The sequence below is a fragment of the Moschus berezovskii genome, chromosome 16 (assembly GCF_049115385.1).
Source record: "Moschus berezovskii isolate FMDL1 chromosome 16, NW_MosBer_1.0, whole genome shotgun sequence".
Lineage (NCBI taxonomy): Eukaryota > Metazoa > Chordata > Mammalia > Artiodactyla > Moschidae > Moschus > Moschus berezovskii.
The window spans coordinates 52,378,896-52,403,706 of record NC_142475.1 but is presented as its reverse complement, the minus strand read 5'-3'; the positions used below and the strand labels follow the sequence as shown (position 1 = coordinate 52,403,706).

General features: G+C 38.5%; 1 protein-coding gene across 5 annotated transcripts in view; it reads right to left on the bottom strand.

The window, feature by feature from the left end:
* TBC1D31 (TBC1 domain family member 31) overlaps window positions 1–24,811 on the bottom strand; it is a 70,667-nt gene that overhangs the window by 3,473 nt on the left and 42,383 nt on the right. For 3 of the 5 annotated variants that reach the window (XM_055431910.2, XM_088844812.1, XM_055431911.2), the window contains 9 exons: window positions 19,762–19,895; window positions 19,270–19,449; window positions 18,032–18,264; window positions 17,633–17,785; window positions 16,299–16,434; window positions 12,318–12,410; window positions 9,465–9,605; window positions 8,209–8,403; window positions 7,121–7,247 (listed from right to left, as the gene is read on the bottom strand). In XM_055431910.2, coding sequence (XP_055287885.1) covers window positions 7,121–7,247; window positions 8,209–8,403; window positions 9,465–9,605; window positions 12,318–12,410; window positions 16,299–16,434; window positions 17,633–17,785; window positions 18,032–18,264; window positions 19,270–19,449; window positions 19,762–19,895 — 1,392 coding nt within the window. Of the gene's footprint in view, window positions 1–7,120; window positions 7,248–8,208; window positions 8,404–9,464; window positions 9,606–12,317; window positions 12,411–14,336; window positions 14,470–16,298; window positions 16,435–17,632; window positions 17,786–18,031; window positions 18,265–19,269; window positions 19,450–19,761; window positions 19,896–24,811 lie in introns of those variants that run through there. The other 2 variants (XM_088844813.1, XR_016039352.1) reach the window with 2 other exon arrangements.

The window sequence follows — 24,811 nt, the reverse complement described above, 5'->3', positions numbered from 1 at the left end:
TCACCACTGAGCCACCTGGGAAGCCCAAGACAATGGATTACCAAATGACTAATTTGAACTGGTTTCAGGGAGAGAATATGAGTCATCTTCAAGTAACTGAAGGGCTATCATGTGGCAGAGGCAGTAAGTGCATTCTCCAGAAAAGTTTAACTGTAGCTGATTGACAATGTTGTATTAGTCTCAAGTGTACAGCGAAGTGATTCCGCTACGTATTCTTTTTCGTATTCTTCTGTATTCTGGGTTATTACAAGATACTGAATATAGTTCCCTGTGTCATACAGTAGGTCTGTATTTTATATACAGTAGTGTACGTATCTGTCAATCCCATACTAATTTATCCTTCTCCCCTTGCTTCCCCCTTTGGTAACTATAAGGTTGTTTTCTGTCTGGGAGTCTGTTTGTAACTAAGTTCATTTGTATCATTTCTTTAGATTCCACATGTAAGTGATACAATATTGACTTTCTCTGGTGTACTTCACGTGGTATGATGATCTCTGTGTCCGTCCATATTGCAGCAAATGGTGTTGCTCTTTTTCAAGGCTGAGTAGTATTCCATTATATACATGTACCACATCTTTTCTTATCCATTATCCATCAACGGACATCTAAGTTTGCTTCTGTGCCTTGGCTATCGTGAATAGTGCTGCAATGAACAACGGGGCATATGTATTTTTTTGAATTTGAATTTCTGTCTTTTCTGGATACATGCCCACGAGTGGAATTGCTATATGGTAAGTCTATATTTAGTTTTTTAAAGGTACCTCCACACTGTTCTCCATAGTGGCTGCACCAATCTAGGTTCCCATCAGTTGTGTTAAGAAGGTTCCCTTTTCTCCACATACACCCTTCTCCAGTATTTTTTTAGAAACTTTTCTGATGGTCACTCTGACCAGAGAATGGGCTTCCCTTGTGGCTCAGCTGGTAAAGAATTCCCCTGCAATGCAGGAGACCTGGGTTCGATCCCTGGGTTGGGAAGATCCTCTGGAGAAGGGAAAGGCTACCCACTCTAGTATTCTGGCCTAGAGAATTCCATCAACCCTATAGTCCGTGGGGTCAAAAAGTCAGACACGATTGAGCAACTTTCACTTTTCACTGACCAGAGAACAGTTTTTAATCAGAAGATTTACAAAAGAAAAGCAGATTCAACTATATATAAGGAAGGAACAACTTTTAAATAAAATAGTGGTAGGCAATGGAATGAGGTAATGCGCTCACAGCTCTGTTAGTGCTCTGGCATAGGCTGGGCAACCACCACTGCAGAGATGATTCACATATCAGATCCTCCCAAGTCTGAGTTTGCATAGTTCCTTGTCTCTCATCTGTCCTCCCAAATCCATCCTGCCCACGGCTACTTAATTCATCCTTCCAAAGGGCTGGGATATAAACGTGGAGGGGCCAATGGTTCCCTCCTTTGCTTAAGCAACGTTTCAAACACTGCTGAGCAGATTCACCTGTAAAACTTTAAAACAAAAATCTAGCTTTCCAGGTTCTATCTTAGATCTATGAAATTAAATCACCATTGGTGAGGCCCTGAATATGTATTTAAAAAAAATAATTTTATTTGTTTCTGGCTGTGCTGGGTTTTAGTTGCTGTGTGGGCTCTTCTCTGGTTGCAGTGCCCGGTGCTCGGCCTCTTGTTGCGAATCATGGGCTCTAGGGCATTTGGGCTTCAGTAGTTGTGGCAGGTGGGCTCAGGGGTTGGGGCTCCCCAGCTCTAGAGCACAGACTCAGGAGTAGTGGCACACGGGCTTAGTTGCTCCATGGCAGGTGGGATTTTTCTGGACCAGGGATCAAACCTGAATCTCCTGCATTGGCAGGCGGATTCTTTACCACTGAGCCACCAGGGAAGTCCCTGAATATGTATTTTTTAAAAAACAATTTGTAATGCTCACCTAAAAAATTGCCAGTTAGTTGCTAATTGTAACAGAAAGGTAAAAGGTGCAAGTTCTTTTTTCTATACTTTTTGTACTGTAGCTTGCTTATTTCCTTCATTTAATTGCTGCTGCTGCTGCTGCTAAGTCGCTTCAATCGTGGCCGACTCTGTGCGACCCCATAGACGGCAGCCCACCAGGCTCCCCCGTCCCTGGGATTCTCCAGGCAAGAACACTGGAGTGGGTTGCCATTTCCTTCTCCAATGTGTGAAAGTGAAAAGTGAAAGTGAAGTCGTTCAGTCGTGTCCGACTCTTAGCGACCCCATGGACTGCAGCCTACCAGGCTCCTCCTAATTGAGGTATTTATTTTAAAGCCCCAAAGGTGATTCTTATTACTTAAAATTATCTTTTTCTGAAGTGGTAGTATATGTATCACACAAAATTCAAAAGGAGCAAAAAGGAACAAACTAAATTTCCTTCCCTTCCCTAACTGCATTCCTTGCCTGGGAGGGAATCCCTGTTCTGTCTTCCACAGGTCACTTTGCTGTCTGCCAGGCTGGTAACCAAGATGAAGCCCAACTGCTCGGCCTGGCACCGACGGTCCCTGTCACTCTCTTGAACCATCCTTGTACTGAAGCCCTCTGCACCAGTTAGCCTAACCTGAATCACCATGACAGGCAAGTTTCTGCCACTGATTAATTACTTTTAGCAAGTTCTGTCTCAGACGAGGTGGTACTAGTGGTAAAGAATCTGTCTACCAATGCAGGAGACACAAGAGATGTGGGTTCAATCCCTGGCTCGGGAAGATCCCCTGGAGGAGGGCATGGCGACCCTCTCCAGTATTCTTGCCTGGAGAATCCCACGGACAAAGGAGCATGGTGGGCTACCTACCGTCCATGGGGTCGCAGAGTCGGACATGACTGAAACAACTTTTATATGAGGATAGTTCATGGAGGCTTTAATTGGTGAATCCACAAAAACGGTAAGGGAAAATGGTGTGTGTGTATTTGTGTGTTTCTGAGAGAGATCCTTGGGGAAGCCTACAAACCATGAGGGGTTAGAAAATGGTGTAATACGATGTTAGAACTGTAACAAAATTACAGATCACCTGGTCTATACTCTTCTCATTTTACAAATGAGGAAACAACACCAGGAAACACTCCCTAATAAACACAAGATTAAACACGAGTAAATAAACTAACCAGAAGGACACAGCTTAGTGACTCTGCCTAAGTTTATTTGAGCCTTGTCTTCCTTTGCCGTGCAGCTGGGAGTAGTGTTCCCGTCACCTCACCATGAGATCCTCCCTCCATGAACGGTCCTCCCACTGCTCCAGGCTCCTCCCTTTCCTCAAGTCCCAGTCATTTTAAAAACCTGGTCCAGTGGCTCCACCTGGCCACCAGCATTTACTAATGTCATTAAAACAATAAATTTTGTTAAGATAATTCTCTCACCACAAAGTTCACCCCTTTCAAGGGTACAATTCATGCTTTTAGTACACTGAGGGTTGTGCAGTCATCACCACGAATTCTAGAACATTCTCACCATCCCCCAAACAAACCCCGTTCGCACTGGTAGCCCACTCTCTACCCCTCCCACCTGCAAACCACTAACCCTCTTCTGCCTCTAGAGATTTGCCTATTCTGGACATCGCATGAAGAGAAGCATATAACATGCGGCCTTCTGGTCTAGCTTCTTTAACTTAGAGTAAGATTCTCAATGTCCATCCATTTTGTAGCATGAAGCAGTTAATTCCTTTTTATCGCTAAGTAAAATTCCATTGTATGGGTATACCAATTTATTTTATCCATTTCTCATTTGATGGGTATTTGGGTTGTTTCTCCTTTTTTTGGCTATTATGAATATTGATGCTGTGGGCAATTCAATATACAAGGTTTTGCAGGGATATATTTTCAATTCTCTGGGTAAGTTTCTAGGAGTAGAACTGCTGGATCATACACAGTCTGTCTGTGTCTAACCTTCTGAGGAACTGCCAGACTGTTTCCCGAAGCGGCTGTACCACGTCACATTCCCACCAGCACTGCTCTGGTTTGGCTGGTCCTTGCTCACCGCTGTTAATGGATTACATCGACACTAACTGATCGTGAAGCTGCACCTGATTTTTTTTTCTCACGTGGTTTTGATTTATATTTCCCTAATGGATGGCATCACCGACTCGATGGACATGAGTTTGAGTGAACTCTGGGAGTTGGTGATGGACAGGGAGGCCTGGCGTGCTGTGATTCATGGGGTCGCAAAGAGTCAGACACAACTGAGCGACTGAACTGAACTGAACTGAATGAATGACTAATTTAGGAAGATCACCTGGAAGAAGGCATGGCAACCCACTCCAGTATTCTTGCCTGGAGAATCCCCATGGACGGAGGAGCCTGGCGGGCTACAGTCCATGGTGTCGCTAAGAGTCGGACACGACTGAAGCAACTGAGCACGCAAGCACAGTGACTAATTTAAGCTGAACAGCTCTTCATGCGTGTGTCGGCCATCTGAGTATCTTCTTTGGAGAACTGTTCAAATCTTTTGCCCATTACAAATCTGGACTAATTTTATAAGACATTGCTATTCAGCTTCAATTTAAGTTTATGGGCCTGGGATTTTAGGGGCAGCGAGGGCCACTCATATTGTCCAGAAGGTTCTGTTTTCTGGGAAACGGTAAGAATTTCCTCCCCATTGCTAAGACAGATTGGTGCTAGGCAACATTTAAATAACCAGTCTGTTGTTGGCACACTTGCCTGTTTCCACTTCCTGTGCCTCCCTTCTAGCTCTGAGTGACAAACCAAGGCAAGCACCTGTGATCAAAATGCCATTTTCCTAATTATAGCCGATTATCCCTCGGTTTTAGGATTAAATGACATGGATTTAATTTCTATACCCTGATTAAGGCAATGATCAAATCCTTATACATATGCCTTTTGAAGATGGATGATTATCAACCAAACTCTCTCTGATTGGTGAAACTTAGGGATGCTGACAAAACGAAGGTGACAGAACAGGAAGACCCCATGGAGGTGGAAGAGCCAAATGCAGGAAGACTCTGGATGCAGGCAATCTTTGGCAGTTTCTTCCCTTTTACTATCTCTAAATTCAGAGGTTCTTGAAAAGGCTCAATTGTTTTCTTCTAATGTAGGGGTCAGGGCTTCCCTGGTGGCTCAGAGGTTAAAGCGTCTGCCTCCAATGCGGGAGACCCAGGTTCGATCCCTGGGTCGGGAAGATACCCTGGAGAAGGAAACGGTAACCCACTCCAGTATTCTTGCCTGGAGAATCCCATGGACGGAGAAGCCTGGGAGGCTATAGTCCACGGGGTCGCATAGAGTCGGACACGACTGAGCGACGGAACGGAATGTAGGGGTCAGTGTGACAGGGTTAGGGAGTACAGCAGCTCCAGTGGCTGGTGTCTTCTATAAGCAGGTTTTAAACATAAAATGCCTAAGGGCTCTGAGTACTATTTGAGACCTAAACTCAAAAGCATGAGAGGTAATGAGGGGTTTCAAAAGCAGCCTAGTTAAATGAGCATGATAGCATCTAATCTCTGTTTTTACTTTTCAAATTTGCGCACTACAAAAGTAATTAGGAAGGTAATACACAGCTGCATTATTCATAAAAGCCCCAAATCAGACAGAGCCCAATGTCCACCAGTTAATGAATGGGTAAATAAGACACAGAATACCCATACGGTGGAATATTCCGTTCTGTTCCGTCGCTCAGTCGTGTCCGACTCTTTGCGACCCCGTGGACTGTAGCCTACCAGGCTTCTCCATCCATGGGATTCTCCAGGCAAGAATACTGGAGTGGGTTACCGTTTCCTTTTACTCAGCATTAAAAAGGAAGGAAGTACTGACACCTGCTACAACATGACTGAACCTCAAAACAGTATCTAGGTGAAAGAAGTCAGATACCAAGGATTCTATTTACATGAAATTTCCTGGGCAGGCAAGACGGAGATAGGAGTATATTAGTGGTTGCCAGGGGCTGGGGGGAGTGACAGGAAATAAAGTATGGCTGCAAATGGGCATGGGGTTATTGGGGGTGCTGAAAATGTTCTAGAGTTGATTGTGGTGATGGCTGCACCACTCTGAATATATTTAATATATGAACTGCAAGGAGATCCAACCAGTCCATTCTAAAAGAGATCAATCCTGGGTGTTCATTGGAAGGACTGATGCTAAAGCTGAAACTCCAATACTTTGGCCACCTCATGCGACGAGTTGACTCACTGGAAAAGATTCTGATGCTGGGAAGGATTGGGGGCGGGAGGAGACGGGAATGACAGAGATGAGATGGCTGGATGGCATCACCGACTCTATGGACATGAGTTTGGGTGAACTCCGGGAGTTGGTGATGGACAGGGAGGCCTGGCGTGCTGTGATTCATGGGGTCGCAAAGAGTCGGACACGACTGAGCGACTGAACTGAATACAATACCATTGAATTATATACTTTGTATAAGTGAATGGTATGGCATGTGAATTATATAGCAATAAGGCTGTTATTTTAAAAAGTAATACATACACATTTTATAAAAGACTGAAACAATATAAGGTATAGTAAAATAAAAGTTCCCTGTATCTGCACTGTTTTAGAATTTTAAGTTACAACTTTGATTTTTCATTGAATGCCACTGTAAGTGAAAAGGGAAAGTCGCTTAGTTGTATCTGACTCTGTGCAACCCTATAGACTATACAGCTCATGGAATTCTCCAGGCCAGAATACTGGAGTGGGTAGCCTTTCCCTTCTCCAGGGGATCTTCCCAACCCAGGGGTGGAAATCAGGTCTCCTGCATTGCAGGCAGATTCTCTACCAGCTGAGCCACAAGAGAAGCCTTGCACCAAAACCTAACGTTTGATTCGATCCCATAACAAGTTTCTTCATGCTACTTTCATGTACTGCTGTTCTGAGGACCTGTTATTGGCAAAGCACACTTTTTTGTACTAAAATTAACTAGATATAGCACTTTGGGAACAAATTATATTCTATTAAAGGATGCCCAGGACCATGAAACCATGGAATCTAACAGAGTTCTATAGGATGGTTGAGAAATTTTTCTTGGAACTTTTTTTTTTAAACAGCCCCACCTCCTCAGCCCAGTCTTCCCAACTAAAAAATAGTAACTAGTGATTATCTTTCAGCTGAGCAATAATTTGACTAGAAGTGCCAAAACACATGTAAGGATTTATCCATGATAAGAGACCATACGGAATGAACGAATGTATAACACCGGGAAGGAGTGCTCACCTTTATCACACGGATGCTGAGCATCATGTATCTCCTTCTCTAGGAACCATCTTCTAGATGCACCTGAAAGAGCAGCAGTTTTCTTTTCTGATTTCAAATGAAAGTCTTTTTCTTCAGCTTCCTCCCACTAGATACAAATTAATGAAAAAAAAATGACATAAAGATTGTACTAAATGCAAGTTCCTACAGTGAAATAAGCCTGTTCGTTTTCTCTACTTGGTATTAGGTAGTTTGGGTCCCTATCCTGGCTCAAGGCTGAAGAGCCTTGAAAGCAGAGGTACTTCTGACGTCCCTACCACTCAAAGCCTCAGTGCCACGTAAACATGGAGGTCCCAGCTGTTACTGAAATAATTAATTTCAGTACATTTCAGATCTCAAATATTAAAGGATTGAGGTGTTTTGGTTTTTTTTTTTTTTTGAGTTTTTAAAATTAATGGGTGGAAAGGTGTCCTTGCGAATGAAAGGCATACTCCAGGAAGTGGTGCAGAAAAGTTGAAGGACGCAGTTTTCCTGGTGATCTTGGAGATAGGATACCAACCCTGGACTGCCTACTCCAGACTTCTTCATGTGAAAAAGAAAAATATTTCTATCTTGCCTGTAGTTACAGTTATTTTGGGTTTTGTTACTAGTAGCTCTCTCTATATTTCCTAACTGTTCAAAGTCTTTTATGTTATTAGGATAAAAAATTCAGTGAATTAAAGTGCTAGTATACAATGAGCCAGAACAAATACAGGAAGCGTGAAAGTTGAGACACTAATGTAACTTAGAAAGACACTCAATTTTTGTCATGTCATTCTTGCATGTGTGCATGCCAAGTTGCTTCAGTCCTGTCCGATTCTTTGCAGTCCTATGGATTGCAGCCTGCCAGGCTCCTCTGTCCATGAGATTCTCTAAGCAAGAATACTGGAGTGGGTTAGTCATTCTTAGGTGGCATCAATATTGGACTTTTCTGAGCAATACCTAATAAAATTAGATCATCTTTAAGATCTTCTCAAACAAAAATTATTTGGTTTGATGCTTTTGCCACTTGATTACATACTATTTCAAGATTTAAATAATTAACAAGAAATTTATAACATCATTCTTACCTTTTTAGCTTCCCCTTCCATCATGGCGTTTAATACTTCTATCTCTTTCTTCCTGTTTTTCCGAAGGAGTTTAGCTATGTCCTGGTAACATTCACTTCGGTGTAGATCACTGCACCTTTGTTTATGTAAAGCTTGAATTCTCCAGTCAGTATTCAGACATGCTTGTTCCGCTTTTGCCAAATTTTCTTCAATTAACTAAGAATTCGTAAATTTCAGAAACAAAATCAGACTTGAATACATAAAATACGGTACGTCCATTCAGTGTCTCCAAGTGTCCAGTACAGATGTTCACAATTCTGGCTGCATATTAGCACCACCTCAGTGTTTAAAACAAACCAATGTCCAGGCTGCAACACAAACCAACTAAATTGATCTCTGGTCAGTTGGATACTGGTACTTCCAGAGCACTCTCCAGGTGGCTCTAACATACAGCCAAGGTTGAGAACTTCTAGGCTAAGGGGTGGGGAGAATTAAGCAATTTCCATGTTTTAATCCTTTGAAAAGGAGTCAGAAGAACTTATCTTACAGACTGGACAAAAGCCTGTAAGGAAAAAACGTAGAGGGGGTTATTCTTGGGGAAACAGTCATGGGACAGAACAGAGGTAGGGAAATCTTACACTTATCCCTGGCTTTTGGGACAAGGCCCGACCTTGCCATAGACCCGTTTAACATTTTGTTAAAGGGATAACAAAGTTCTTCCCTGAAGGCCTCAAATTCCATTTCAATTCATTTAAGTCAGCATTTCTGAAAGGATACTCCCCAAGAAATTCTGTAAGTTTAAGAAAATTTCTCAAAGATTCACAATGTACCATATATCTTCAAATCTGGCATGAAAAAGCCTAACTTTTAAGGCAGCTTTTTCAATACTTGTCATCCCCATTTAACACTAAGTTACTGATATTCTACAGAATACACTTGGAAAACGCTGGCTTATATACCAGGCAGAGACCTGATGTTTTGCAACTAATCTACTCAGGTATAATTTCTAAGACTTAACAATGTAGGACGGTATCATTCACAAAGTTATTTCCCTTGTATTTTCTTGCAAGTCTTGAAATTCTCAAGAAGTATAAAAGACACATGGATATGCTGTCAGTGAAGTAACCTGCAAATAAAATAATGTTGAGTTTCTAGGAATTGTGATGACCGAAGCAAAGAAACTAACTTTATAGGATTCAATATTGAATTCCTTCTTTAAAAAGAACAGTAGATGGAAATTCTCCCCTATATAGAGACACTAAATTTACCATATTTACCTTATGAATTTTTTGGTTCTGAGTTTGATCGGTTCCTATCAGTCTATGAAACATGTGTTCTTCAAGATCCACTTTCTGTCTATAGGCATCTGCATTTTCCCTCATTTCTTTTGCAACAGCTTCTTGATTTCTAGAGAGATTCTGTTAAAAAAAAAAATCACCAATCAATATAGTAATAATGCTAGAACACAAAAATGATTTTTCTGTTTTTTAGAATACCTAAACTATAATCATGTAATTTTCAAAGTAAAGAGCAAACAGTGGTGAGTGACATCAGTGCAAATAAGAGTAAAGACGTCTGAAAATTCTCTCATCTCTAAAAGCACCGAGATCACTGGCAAAACAAGCTTTTTCAGAACTCTGGAAACTAACTGAAGGCTTGCAGCAGTCTGGGGAGCATTTATTCATAGAAAATGGCAGAATCTTAGATGCACTTTATGGCATTTTAAACTTGTGCTATTCATTTTCCATGCCACACCTAAGTTCTGCCATTGGCCTTGAAAACTGGTAGCCTGGCAGTCAATGGAGGCGGCAAAATGGAGGTCCTTCAAACTCCCGTTCCCAGAGAACTGTCATCACTTGACCTGGAAGACCCTCCTCCCAAAGCTGTTTTTATCTGACCTGACTCAGAACTCATGTACAGCCTTTCCCTGGGGATGTTTGCTGAAAACAAACAGGGGAAACTGTTGAACATCGTGGCTGTCTGAGGCAGTGGATCACAGAGCAAACAACAGGCTAATCAAAAGGCTTGGCACGAAAAGCTGGGGAATGAGATGTCTACACGGGGCTCTGAAACGCTCCAGTGCATTTCTGGGGCTTTAGACGGCTGTGTGCATGTGTAAAAAGCGCACATGCCAAGGGCTGTGTGCATGCTCAGACCTGAGAAGGCACTAAGCTGTCATCTCTGGTGAACTGAGGTTTTGTAAACTCAGGAAATGAAAAGAGCTGTCAACTGCCTGGCTGAGTGAGGAAGCTGTGTCACAATGTGATGCACACACAGCCCCTTGGCAAAGGCTGGAGGCTTACTGGTTCAAGGGACCTCAGGAAATCTCTGTCCAGTCACCAGGTTACCTGAGGAGAGATTTCAGTGACTATGCATGACAGAAAATACGTTATAGAATTTAGAAAAGTCACTAAGCAAAGAAACGACAAGAAACCCTAGGGAAAGAAGAGAATCTGATTTCCAGATCTCTCCTATTATATAATAAAAACTGAGAAGGTATGGTCCTACATACTCTGAATAGACGTTAATCACATGACCTCCAAGGAAGACAGAAAAATGGACAATTAACACAAGAAGATGTTTGACATCATTAGTCATCAGGTATAACAACAAGTCTAATTGAGGAACATTCTCCAATATATCTGGCCTGTATGCTTCAAAAATATAAATGTCATAAAATATAAACACTCGAGAATGGTTCTCGAACTTAGAATAAAGAAACATACAACTGAAAAAATAGATTATCTTAGATTTCGTTTTGCTCTAAAGGACATTTTTAGGACAACTGATAAAATGTGAATAAGGTTTTTACAATATATAATGTTAGTTTCCTGATTTTGATCATTGTACTATGATTATGTAATAATCCTTGGTTTTAGAAAATATAAACTGAATTTTTTAGGGCAAAAAAGCATCAGGTCTGCAACTTACTCTTAAACAGTTTGGAAAAAAAAATGTGTGTATATGTAGATTGAAAGAGAAGGATAATCCAAATTTAGCAAAATGTTAATCTCTGAGAATCTAAGAGAAAAATATTTTGAAATTCTTTGTATTTTCCTTGCAAAAGTTAATTCTGAAATCATGCTTCTGGTGCCACCACCCCACCTCACCCAAATAATAGTTTAAAAAAATAAGCTTAGTTCAAGTGAATTAATTCTAATTCAAAATCATAAGAAACTCAGTGCAAGTGTCAATCTCTGGGGCTCAGACTTAGAAAAAGTTCAGTGCAGAAACTGAAGAAGTGATTTAGTTAAGAATGGATGCTATGTTTTAAATCTTGTTTAATCCTGGTGGCTCAGAGGTTGAAGTGTCTGCCTGCAATGCAGGAGACCTGGGTTTGATCCCTGGGTTGGGAAGATCCCCTGGAAAAGGAAATGGCAACCCACTCAGTATTCTTGCCTGGAGAATCCCATGAACGGGGGAGCCTGGTGGGCTACAGTCCATGGGGCTGCAAAGAGTCGGACACGACTGAGTGACTTCACTTTCACTTTAATGTGAGCAACAAATAATCACATGCATGTTTGCATATCATATGCAAATACCTGTTACATATTTGTAGTTATCACTGATTTCAAACTCAGTCTGACTTTAAGAGGGTTGAGAGAAGTGAAAACTTACGGTTTCAACATCAAATAAGTGAGTAACACAACGCTTTTCCTCAATAATAAATATTTATATCAGTACCAAAGTTCCCTTTTCCAGTGTCATGGAAACTGAATTATATGTGCTAAGGTTGGTACCCGATGATTTGATTCCAGAAGGTTCAAATTTAAAGTGTGCTTTACAGCTCTGGTCTATTTACCTTATAGAATCCTTGTGAAGTACTGGGTTAATTTTGCAGTCACTATCACACAGATATAAGAAAACCGAGTAAGTTAGGAAAAGATCCTGAGGCAAAATCTGGGGCTTACATCTGGTGCTTCAGACACTAGAGTGAGTTGTTAAGAGAAACATGAATTAAAGAATTACAACAAACTCTGTGCATTCTGGCTACTTTACAATCCTGGATGACACTATACTCTTCTTGAAAAAACACAAACAAAATGAACATTAAAAAACCCTGAATAAATACAGCCTAAAGAGTCTGTACAAACCCTACTTTTCTTACACTGGAAATTGTTGATTTATACCTTCTCATAAAGTCTTTTTTGTGATTCGAGTTCCAGATGTCTCATTTCCAGGTCTTTGGCTGTGGCAGCAATTTCTCGATCTCTCATGTGTACCTAAGGCCAAATAACAAACTGTGAATATCAAAAATAAATAACAAAAATAATTTTTGTTTAATAGATTTAGTAATCTTGTAATATGAACAAACCACTAAAAGCATCTTAAAATAATAGATATTGGGTTTTTGAAGTCAGAGTAACTCACAATATATTAACATTCACTGTGGAATCCAGAAATAATGTCTTGAGTTAAAGTTAAGTGTAATTTTCTAAAAAAGAAAGCACAATTACCATATGCTCATTTGCCCAGGCTGGGAGAACAGATGGCAGTTCTTTCCATATTACATTAGCCATATTATGAGTTAGAAAAACTTAAGCAATTTAAATTCACAGTGGATGAAAATATACAATATTTAATCTTATTTGATATAACATTTATTTAATGTTCTTTTTGATTAAACTGTACTTTTCTAAATTCAGTTTGGCAACGAGTAACTCCAAGTCAAAGTGTACTGTGATCTATTCAACCTGTGTGTGCCTTGCTTGGATTCAGTCAATTTAAAGTTCACCTTTCTCCAAAATTTGATTACTTGGAAGCATTTCACGCCTATACACTAGAGGGTTTGGATAAAGGACTCTTTACATAGAGAATCTTGGGATGTGTCTTAAATACTTGGCTGCCTAAAGTCCTCATTTTTTGGGGGGTGAGAATAACACAATATGTGTTTCAGAACAAAAAGTAAAACCCATTAGCATCTAATCTAAACATATCATCTAACCAAAAAACAGTTAATGACGGCATTACTATTTCTGTGCACAAGGCCAAGTGTTAGATATTGTAGGCACACTATCAAATATAATCAGAGAAACAGTAAAAATGAGAATATAGTGGGATGTGCAAGGACATACATCCAAGGAGTAAAAAAACCACAGACTGAAAGAAAACCAGTTCAACTTAAAGAGGTTCCTGAGATAGCAACTAGCTCAAAGGTAGGGATACTTGGGTTGATGGAGCAAGAGTAGTTACAACGCTAAGAGGTAGAGGATAAGTTTTGCAAAGAATGCTTTCTAGGAATTTCAATTACAGAAACTCTTTAGCTTATGAATTTTCAGAGCTACAAAGAGGTATGTACCACAGCAAAACAGATCAACTTTGCTTGTTACTAACAGATGTGTCACTTGCATATGTCACTTTGGACTCAAGAAGTCTCTCCTGCTGGTCCCTGAATTGTAAGTAGAGAAGCTCCTGCAGTTTAGCAGGCTCAGAGCTCACTGTCAGACAGGAATTTGGAAGGGCAAGAGGCTGGAAGGGGAGGCAGAGGCCAATCACGCCACTGAAAGGACTTGACAGGATGCTTTCACCAAAACACTGCCTTCACTATCTCAAAGCAATAAAGAGATCACAGAGTTCTAAGTCCAAAATTACTTTTGGGGAAGAACAGACTTTTCTAGAATAATGAATTATCAACCTCATTTACTAGATGAGATAATTAAAAAGAGTCATTAGATTTTAAAGACAATTTAACATTAGTTGGCTTTAAACAAAGCATTATCTCATGCTATAAAAAGATTATTAACATAAAAAATATTTCATATGTGATCAAAAGCAAGTTTGAAACTCTAAATTAGTTTATAAATTCAATGCAATCCTAATAAAAATTCCAATAGGATGGGAGGATTCAGGGAGAGAAGGAGGGGGAGAGAAAATTTTCAGTCTCTTTGAAATGATAAACATTTGAGAATACTCAGGAAAACTGAAAAGGCAGACTAACTGTGGTAATGAGGCCTACTAATTAGTAAAACATTACACAGGTGTTATTCCGGCAGTGTGGTACTGGTTTAGGAGGAGATAAAATTTATAAGGGAACTGAACATTTAATAACCATCAGCTGACAAATGACTTGCTAATTTTCAACAAATGCTGTTGGGAAAATTGACGTGTCTTTGGAAAGAAGTAAGCTTGGTCCCTAACTCATTTCTTACATTTATCAATGATTTTCAGACATCAGGGGCTGGCAAACTTCTTCTGGAAAGGGTCACAGGGTTAAATACTTGAGGTTCTGTGGGACGTAGTTTGTTTCAGCTGTTCACCTCTGCCATTGCAGCATAAAAGAAGCTAAAGGAATATGTAAACAAGTGTGACTGTGGTCCAGTAAAACTCTGTTCATGGTCACTGATATTTGCATTTCATATTTTAAAAAATCTAATATGATTTTCATGCCCTGTAATGTTCTTTGATTGTCTTAACCACTGAAAAATGTTGAAACAATTCTTACTTACGAGCCTTACAAAACAGGTGTTCTCGTAAGAGTCAGATGTGCTGGTGTACAATAATCTACTGATCCTTAAGAGAGAGATTAAAAAAAACAGCAAAAACACAGAACTAGAGAGAAACTGCATAAGTGGCAACAGTAATGTGCTAAGTTACTTCAGGTGGGCCCAACTCTTTGTAACCCTATGGATTGTAGCCAACCAGGCTCCTTTGTCCATGGACCTTCCCAGACAAATATACTGGAGTGGGTTGCAATTTCCTTCTCCAGGGGATCTTCCTGATCCAGGGATTGAGCTTGCATCTCTTATGTCTCCTGCATTGGCAGGCAGGCTCTTTACCACTAGAGCCATGGTAATACAACCTTAAATGGGAAGGTTAATAAACATGACACAAAACCTAGACATCATAAGAAACTGATGAAGTTGGTTATCAAAAAATTAACATATTTTACATGATGAAGAAAAGACACTGTAAACATTCTTAGACATGCAACACAGAAAGAACGTTCACACAGACGGAAGGATTAATGCCCCAACCTTCTGCTGGGTGGCTGCTGAACCCTTAAAACGTTCCCAGTCCTAACTGAGGTGTGCGGCAAGTATAAACTGACTACTGGATTTCAAAGACTTAGTACAAACAAAAGGTAAAATATCTCAAAGATGTCTGTATACTAATTACATATTGCAATGATAATTTCAAATATACTGAGTTAAATGTCATTAAAATTAATTTCACCTATTTCTTCTTACTTTTTAATGTGGCCATTAGAAAACTTATAATTACCCACATGGCTGACATATTTCTATTGGACACTGCTGCCCCAAATGATAAAGAAAAGAGCCTGTGTAAACTGACAGGAAAAGGAGTAACTTGGTAGAAAGATGGACAAATGATTTAGTTATGCAATTTACAGATGCACAAATGGTAAATGAAAAGATAGTTAACATCACTAGCAAAAAAAACCACCAAAAACCTACCCCAAAACCAAAAACCAATTTTCACCTATCAGACTGGCAGATAGTAAGACTGATACACTCCAAATTGACTAGGGCATGAGTAGTTTTATACTCTTAAAATAGCTTAAGTGGTTTCATCTTTGGAGGATGATTTGACATTCCTTGGAATTTACTCAACAAAAATGTGTGGAAGTACTCAAAGATTTGTACTGAGAATGTATAGTCTGGCACGGTTTTATATAGCAAAATACTGCAAACAACCTAAATATCCAACAGCAGCAGATTAAATAACCAATGACATGGCCATAAAATGGAATACTATACAACCATAAAAAATAATTTATCTCTGGGGATGAAATGAGAGAAGAGTGGAGAAAGTCCATTTTTAACTCTAGGCTATGTGTAAATTTTTATATTAAAAAAAATATTTCCCTTCACAATTAACTTCATGGTTAATTGATACTTCCATTTTTAGAGAACCAGTCATCAAAGACCCTTGTCAACTTGACTCACTTTCCTGAAAATTCTGAAATATTTAACCATTAATAAAATACAAAAGAGAGTAAGAATAGCTGGGGGATGGGGGAAACTATATAAAACTAAAGGGGCTATTTAGTATACATTGTGAATTCTAGGAACAATATTTAACTTGAAGGTGTTTGTTACACTTAAATGAGAGTAAATGGAGATGATGTATGAGAGTTGAGAGTAATAAACCTTTCTCTCAATTTCATCATCCAGTCTTCTTAGCTCCATTTCACGCTGATCTTGTTGAAGCTGCAGGAGACGTCTTCTTGCAGCATCTTGTAAGTGCATTTCCTTTACTTTCAACTCTCTTCTCACAGCAGCTAGTCTTAAACACACAATACATCAGGAGGAATAAATAAAATCATTTCTGAATATGTATTTAAATGGAAAAATACTATGTTCCACAACAATGAAAGGCCTGAAACCTATTTTAGCCTGATTCCCAATTTAACTGGTGCCATCGTAACATGGCTATTTTTATAATACAATGAAATGTGCTCAGTTAGAAAACAAGTCTGCATTCATGAAAATGACAAGTGTACATGACTATAGCCAAATTATAGCTAAACTGACTATTTCTTCATACTTAAATGTTCTCTTTAACAGGTCTACTACTCAGATCACTTCAATACAATTGATATCTTTTATCTGAGAAAAGAATGCCAAAAAAAATACTCTGATGTTACCAAAGATTATGTATGATTATTCTTTTAGAAGTTTTGCAGAAGGCTAATGGCTCAGTTCAGTAATTTTTTAACCCATACCAGAAATCTGTTTCATAAAGTGCTATCCAAAAATAATCAATAAACACTTACAAAAGTGATTTTCTCAATAATTAGGGTTAGTGTTAATGCTTATCCCATAATCTTAATCAACTTAAACATTTTGCCTTATGTTTAAGGCAATACTTACTTTTGAATAGCATACTTTTGAATAAGCATTTAGTACTTCTTTCCCCATCCTCCAAAGTATGAAATGCAAAATGAGAATAGCATTCTATGTTTCAATTTTTATGTCTCACAGGTATGTTTAAAACACAATTTTCAAAAATTATGGAAAAAATCACATTCCTCTTTTAATTTTAAAATTTCCATAATTTTTTAAAATTGTGTTTTAAACACACCTGTGAGATTTAAAAATTGTCTCTTAATCTGTGTGACTTAAAACTTGAAACATATTTACCCAGCACTGTGGTACAAGGCATTTGTGTCCACTGTAAAATAACATTTCTAAATAACAATATCCTTCATGGTACCTTAGATCATGTATTACTTCTGAATAATCACAGCAAGTTATATCATACTCAGTATAGTTTTAGAATTACATTTTACTATAGGCCAATTTTTTGAAAAGTGTATTACAGTTTCTTTTTATTAACTTAAATATATGCTTAATGGAAGTAGCAGAATTGGGTAATGATATATAGGGAAGCTATATATAATTTCACAATAATGAAAAATGAAAGAAATACACATTATTAAAATAACTCAGATGTCCAGCTTTTTTCAAAGTGCTAAACACACCTCTGTCTTTGCTGTAGCATCTTTTCCTCCTCTTGTAAGAGTATTTCTCTCCTTGTTTCCTCAGCTCTACGAAGCAGTTCCTGTTTTTGGTACCAAGCTTCATCTTCAACTCTTTGCTGGTCTACTTCAGCTTGCATGTCTTCAACTGCCTGCCTAAGTTGATAATGTTTATTATTGTAACAAAAAGCAAACAAGGAAACAGTAATTTAAGTCAAGAACCACCACAACACAAAATACACATCAGATTAACATGTAATTGTTTTACTTCTAGATGCAAAAATATCTTTAAAGATGTTTCCTTCAAACTCTGATATTATGCAACTATTTAATAATTTACATATATTTTTCATAAAACCTTTATAACAGATTTTGTTTTTATCAAAGAACAACCAGTATTACCTCTCTCTTAAGTAATCCAATTCATCATTCCGTATTCTTTCTCGTTCTTGTGTTTGATAGTCCACAATGAACTTGGGATATTGATTAAACACTGGATATTGCCCTTTTGTCAGTGCAACAAAACCATCAAGCATGCTGTCTGGATGGATATCAGTGGGTGTGGTATCCAGGAGGCGATACACTTCTCTAATTACAGCACTTATATCCAGGTTATTCCGATGGTGAAAAAAATACTGTAAGAAAACTTTGTGATTAAACTGAGATTTACAGAGTAATGCAATTATAGTCATGTGTTATAAAAAAATTATATAACATTTTATTCATTGAATGAAACAAATTTAAACATGTAAATGTGAATTTAGCTTTAAGAGGTGTTTTTTTTTTTTTTTTTTTGTAAATTCACTGAAGCTTTTCTTAACCCAAGTTTTAAAATGAAGGTCCAGTTTCATATTCTCAAAAATGTAATAAAATTATACAACCATATTATGAAATTGTGAAATGACACTTCTGAAAAATGAAGGCTTCTTTTATAGTAACAGACTATTTCAACAACAAGACAAATTCTTCTACTAGAATTTATTTCTCTTCAAAATCCAAAATACAGAAATTCAAACCTAAATTAGCCTTTGAAAACAAGTTTGATTTCAAAAAATATCTGATAGTTTCCACATTATCTCGTTCCACTGGCAGATCCAAGTTCTAATATACATACATACATGTATGTATGCATCCTGTGCTTGTGAAGTGAAAATAAAACTTGATAGGAAACACAAAATAAGTAACAAACAAGCAAAACCAACTTACTTCATCCTGTCTACCAAAAGAACCTCTCCATTTAAAAACTTTCTCCAATGCTTTCTTTCAGTCATTGTCCCACTAAGTCTCAAAATTCTCACAGTTACCATCCTGCATATGCAATAAGCAACCAGAGTATCACAGACCAGTTGCGTTACTGGTAAGATCATGCATAGAATGAACAACTGCTCAATTGTTAAACGTCCTTTAAATAGCCAGGAAGCACACAACCCCAATATTATCATGAAGCTATGATTTTAGGTGAGCAGTCAAGCTATTACTTGCCATGTAAGGGCAAGAACGCAGTGGTATAACTTGTTCTCCACTACAGTCCTACCATCTGGCACCAGGACTTGACATACAGTAGGCACTCAATAAATAAGACGGGTTTTTTAGTTGAAACAAATGAAATTTGAGAACTATGACTTAACAAGGATATGTACCTCAAAATCATCTTTACGCTTACAGTGGAGCAAAGGTGCTCGAGAACACATGTTGTAGGCCACAACAGTCATCAGGAGGAACGAAGGATGGTTGGAAAAGACATTATCGAATAATCTGAGCCACTCCTCTCTTGTCAGTACTTCTGAGAACACAGTTTCAAGAAGAGGCCATGCATACAGCTAAAATAAATAAGAAAAAAGTAATAGTTCTTGAGGGAAAAGTCATAACAGTCATTGCTAATGTGCTCATGTTTGGTTTAGATACTAAAATCATTATACTAAGAACATAATTATGAAAAGAACTACCCTAATTTGGGTTCTTCTTTATAGACTTTCAGGAAAGCAGTTTAATGAAGAAAAATAATGGGATATAAAAATATAGCACTAGTATTTTTTTATTATAGACTTTCAAGAAAATAGTTTTATTTATACCAGAACCAATGTTAACTTCCAAAGTAAGCTATGTTATTCTAAAAACCTTATACTTCTTACCTGGGAAGTTACATCATGATTTATGAAGTGTTGCAGGAGATCCTTGTCATGAAACGCCAAAACATTTTCTATCATACTAAGAATATTGATAGGAGGATTAGGAAAATATTCAAACCAGTGTTGACACCAATTGACTATGAAAAAAAAATGGAAAATATATCTTTACCTTTCTCTGTCATTACAGGGCTTTGCAGTTCTTAAATGCATCCACTTTTATGTTCTCACTATGCTCATTAATAAAGAAAACATGACTCTTTAAGTTCTAGAGCAATAGATTTTACACCTACATCACGTTAACATGGTATATTAAGTTTACAGAAGTTTTCCAGTTTCTTCAGAGCCAGTCGATGAGAAAGTGTCAATTAAACAAACAAACCTTCCCGAAGTATTCCTGATGGTAGCTACAAGGCTCTGGTTCCTGCTGACTTGCGTGTGACCTGTATTTAGATTTCCCCTGGTTAACAAAATGACCCTCCTAAAAGAGGTCCCTATTTAAGTCTTTGATACACGTGATCAATGTTAAATGACAATCTCAAACAGACTAAAATTCATACCTATTTAAGAGTCCCATTTCTAGAAGACTGTTCTGTAGCCATGGTAACAAGTAACCACCAAGGTCTGGTTTTAAATCTAGGGCTTCCCTGGTGGCTCAGAGGTTAAAACATCTGCCTGCAAAGCGGGAGACCCAGGTTCAATCCCTGGGTTGGGAAGATCCCCTGGAGAGGAAATGGCAACCCACTCCAGTATTCTTGCCTGGAGAATCCCATGGACAGAGGAGCCCGGTGGGCTACAGTCCACGGGGTCGCAAACCAACCAACCAGTGACAGCAGCAGCAGTATCCTCTGAAAGTCAGCCAAGAGAAAGCAGAATTGATTCTGCTGAAGAGGCTTCTAAGGCTGACTTTTTAACTCACTCTCACTTAATAATCAGCACAACCCCCAAAACAGTCTTTTCCAAAAAAAGCTCAGTAAAATCATTTTTGCTTAGTGAACCTATGTCTAACCACCTCAGCTCTATGTAATTATTAATTCTGATTTTCTGCTAAGTTGTGGCTTCATGTTTTGCTAAGATCTTTTTCAAATTAGCAAGTGAAGGGTCTGATCAGAATACTGGATTATTAGTTTATAAGGTCCTTCCAATTCTAGAATTCCATTATTTCATTTATTAGTTAAGGACTTAGATTTGAGTTAATAATTCAGTCATAAATAAAATCTTGCAAAGACTAAGCTTTAAAAGAAGCATTTCAGCTTCTTTGATGCTTTTATTGGGGGGGGAGTATTTTTCTTGTATTTTAATTGCTGCTCTTAATAAGTTAACCTTTTTTTAAAAAATTTTATTTAATAAATGGTACAAAGCACAATGCCAAAAACATTAACAGTTAAAATTTCACCAAATGAAAAAATACTATAGAATACACAGTTGTAAAAAGTTATTTTACAACTGCCTCAGGCTGCAAAAAGAAAAAAAACCCAATGCCATACCTAAGTTATCCCTCTCTCAAAATAATGCCATTTATGTTACGAGCACCCCATCAAAAGACGGGAACTGCTTTTGTTAATTCATATATATATATATGACTGTATCACTTTGCTATACACCTGAAACAAACACAACACTGTAAATGAAATATAGTACAATATAAAATAAAAATAAGTAACAGACCTTTGGGGCTTTAAGCAGACTTAGAGTTCCTATCAGAGGGTAACAGCACCACAGCCGTACTGAATCCTCATGAAGGAGGCACACGAATGACTGGATTACAAGAGTTACAGGAATGAGAGCTGCTCACTTCCCAGAAACTACAGCTCACAGAAAGCCAACAAAGGCACGAGACACAGCCCATTCACTTATGAATGTGTAAAACTCAAGAAAGTCCACATTATTCCTACAACATGTCGAAAGTGCCTCAGAATTCACACAATACTAATTTTCTTTTGGTTCTGGTTAAATTACATATACCAGTTTATCACAAATGGTAAAATCTGTAACTCTGTTCAAAGTTTTAAAAGATTACTTAAGAATGGTTTCTTTTATTTCTATGCCACCTTTATAGTTCTAGTTTCTCATTTCTTAATTAGTAAATTCAGCATGCAGGTTCTAGCCCAGGCTAATTTATACACTTCCAGAAGGAATGGCCTCTTGAATCCACAGAGTGTTGAGGTGGGGAGCCCCCAACCATGGCAGATTTGTTTCACATATGATAATATACATGTTTCAATGGCACTCTCCCAAATCATTCCACCCTCGCCCTCTCCCACAGGGTCCAAAAGACTGCTCCACACATCCGTGTCTCTCCTGCTGTCTCGTATACAGGGTTATCGTTATCCTCTTGCTATATTCCATATATATGTGTTAATATACTGTATTGGTGTTTTTCTTTCTGGCTTACTTCACTCTGTATAATAGGCTCCAGTTTCATCCACTTCATTAAAATTAACTCAAATGTATTTTTTTTAATTGCTGAGTAATACTCCATTGTGTAAATGTACCACAGCTTTCTTATCCATTCGTCTGCAGATGGACATCTAGGTTGCTTCCATGTCCTGGCTATAATAAACAGTGCTGCAATGAACACTGGAGTACATGTGTCTCTTTCAGTTCTGGTTTCCTTGGTGTGTATGCCCAGGAGTGGGATTGCTGGGTCGTATGGCAGTTCTATTTCCATTAATAAGTTAACTTTAAAAGAAAAACCCAGTTCAGCAACATTTCCTTAGGTAAATACCTACAGTGTCCCAGACACTGCTTGTTCCGGGAATTTTAAAACACCACGCACATACCCAAAGCCCTTGTATATCTAAGCTTCATCAGTAGAACAGCTGTTTTCAATTAAGCAAGAGGGCACTCCTGTTTAATACAGTAACTGTCTCTTCTGTTCTGCTGGGTGCCACCACACAGAAGTAAACCGAGAGACAGCACTGACCGAGAGCAGAATAGAGCCATGATCACTGCATGGAGCCCTTCACTAAACCTGAAGCATTTCCTCCTGGTTATAAGAGGAACCCTAAAGAGTGACTAAAACGGACCTTTATCAACATACTCCAAATTATACACAGAAGTAACTATATTCCTTCACAAATTCTTCTGGGGCCCAACTAGACCGTAACCTGAAAGCCAAAGCAATGGCTTATCCCCAAACAGGGCTAACATTTAAAAGCTCAGTCTACTGAATAAAACTAGTTTGAGACCCTTGATGAAAATCCCTAGCTACTCATGCTGTCATGGATCTCCTAGATTTAGCTTTCATGTTTAGAAGAGAAAAGTCAATTTCCTTAGTATATAGTCATGTGTTAGCTACATAACAAGATTTTACTGAAAGTAAAAAAATACACAGTTGTGCATGCCTACCTAAATTAGATATAATCTATTTTTCTCATGGTAAAATATACTTTGCCATTTTAACTATTTTAAGTGTACTGTTCAGTGATGTTAATTTTATTCACAATATTGTGCAACCATCACTATTTCCAAAATCCTTTCCCAAGAGCAATTCTGTACCTACTCAGTACTAACTTCTCATTTCCAATCCCCTCTCAGCCCCTGGTAACTTCTAATCTACTTTCTGTGCCTTTTTGAGAAATTCCACGTAAATCTATCCTGTGTCTAGCTTATTTCACTAAGCATGTTTTCAAGGTTCATCCATGTTGTATAGCATGTGTCAGAATGTCACTGTTTTTGAATAATATCCCACTGTCCTTGCGACCCCATGGACTATACAGCCTATTGAATTCTCCAGGCCAGAATACTGGAGTGGGTAGCTGTTCCCTTCTCCAGGGGAATCTTCCCAACCCAGGGATCAAACCCAGGTCTCCTGCATTGCAGGTGGATTCTTTACCAGCTAAGCTACCAGGGAAGCTTGCATATATACACATATGGTTTATCCATTCATCCATTAACAGACACTTGGGTTGTACCTATCTTTTGACTATTTAAGACTAATGCTGCCAAACATTCATATACAAGTATATATTTGAGTCTCTGTTTTCAGTTCTTGACGGGATATCCCTAGGAGTACTATTGCGGGGTTATACAGAAATTCTATATGTAACTTTCTGAGGAATTGCCAAACTGTTTTCCAGTGACTGCACCATTTTATATTTCTATCAGCAAAGTATGAAGGGTTACAATTTTTCCACATCCATGCCAACACTTGTTATTTTCTTTTTCAAGACTACAGCCATCCTAGCAGGTATGAAGTGGTGTCTTGCATGGTTTTGATTTGCATTTCCCGTGGTCATGTATGGATGTGAGAGTTGGACTGTGAAGAAAGCTGACTGCCGAAGAATTGATGCTTTTGAACTGTGGTGTTGGAGAAGACTCTTGAGAGTCCCTTGGACTGCAAGGTGATTCAACCAGTCCATTCTAAAGGAGATCAATCCTGGGTGTTCACTGGAAGGACTGATGCTAAAGCTGAAACTGCAATACTTTGGCCACCTCATATGACGAGTTGACTCACTGGAAAAGACTCTGATGCTGGGAAAGGTTGGGGGCGGGAGAAGAAGGGGATGACAGAGAATGAGATGGCTGGATGGCATCACCAACTCTGGGGACATGAGTTTGAGTGAACTCCGGGAGTTGGTGATGGACAGGGATGCCTGGCGTGCTGTGATTCATGGGGTCGCGGAGAGTCGGACACGACTGAGCGACTGAACTGAACTGAACTGAATGACTAATGATCCTGAGCATCTTTTCATGGGCTCACTAGCCATTGTACATTTTCTGTGGAGAAATGTCTGTTCAAGTCCTTGTCCATTTTCAAACTGGATTGTCTGTCTTTTGTTATTGTTTGTTTTCCATTTAAAACTCTCAGTGTTATTGGCAGGGCAAACTAGTACAACCTCTTTGCAGAATCAATTAGAATATTCATATTTTATAATGCCATCCTGGGGCTCAACCCAGAAGAAATTATTATAAATTTATGAGCTTGAAGCTAATCACAAAATTGTTATTTTGAATACATAAAAATTAGAAACAACCTAAATGTCCAACAATAAAAGATTAAACTAGAACATGTACATTATGGAATATTACAAAATAGGATAAAATGTCTAGA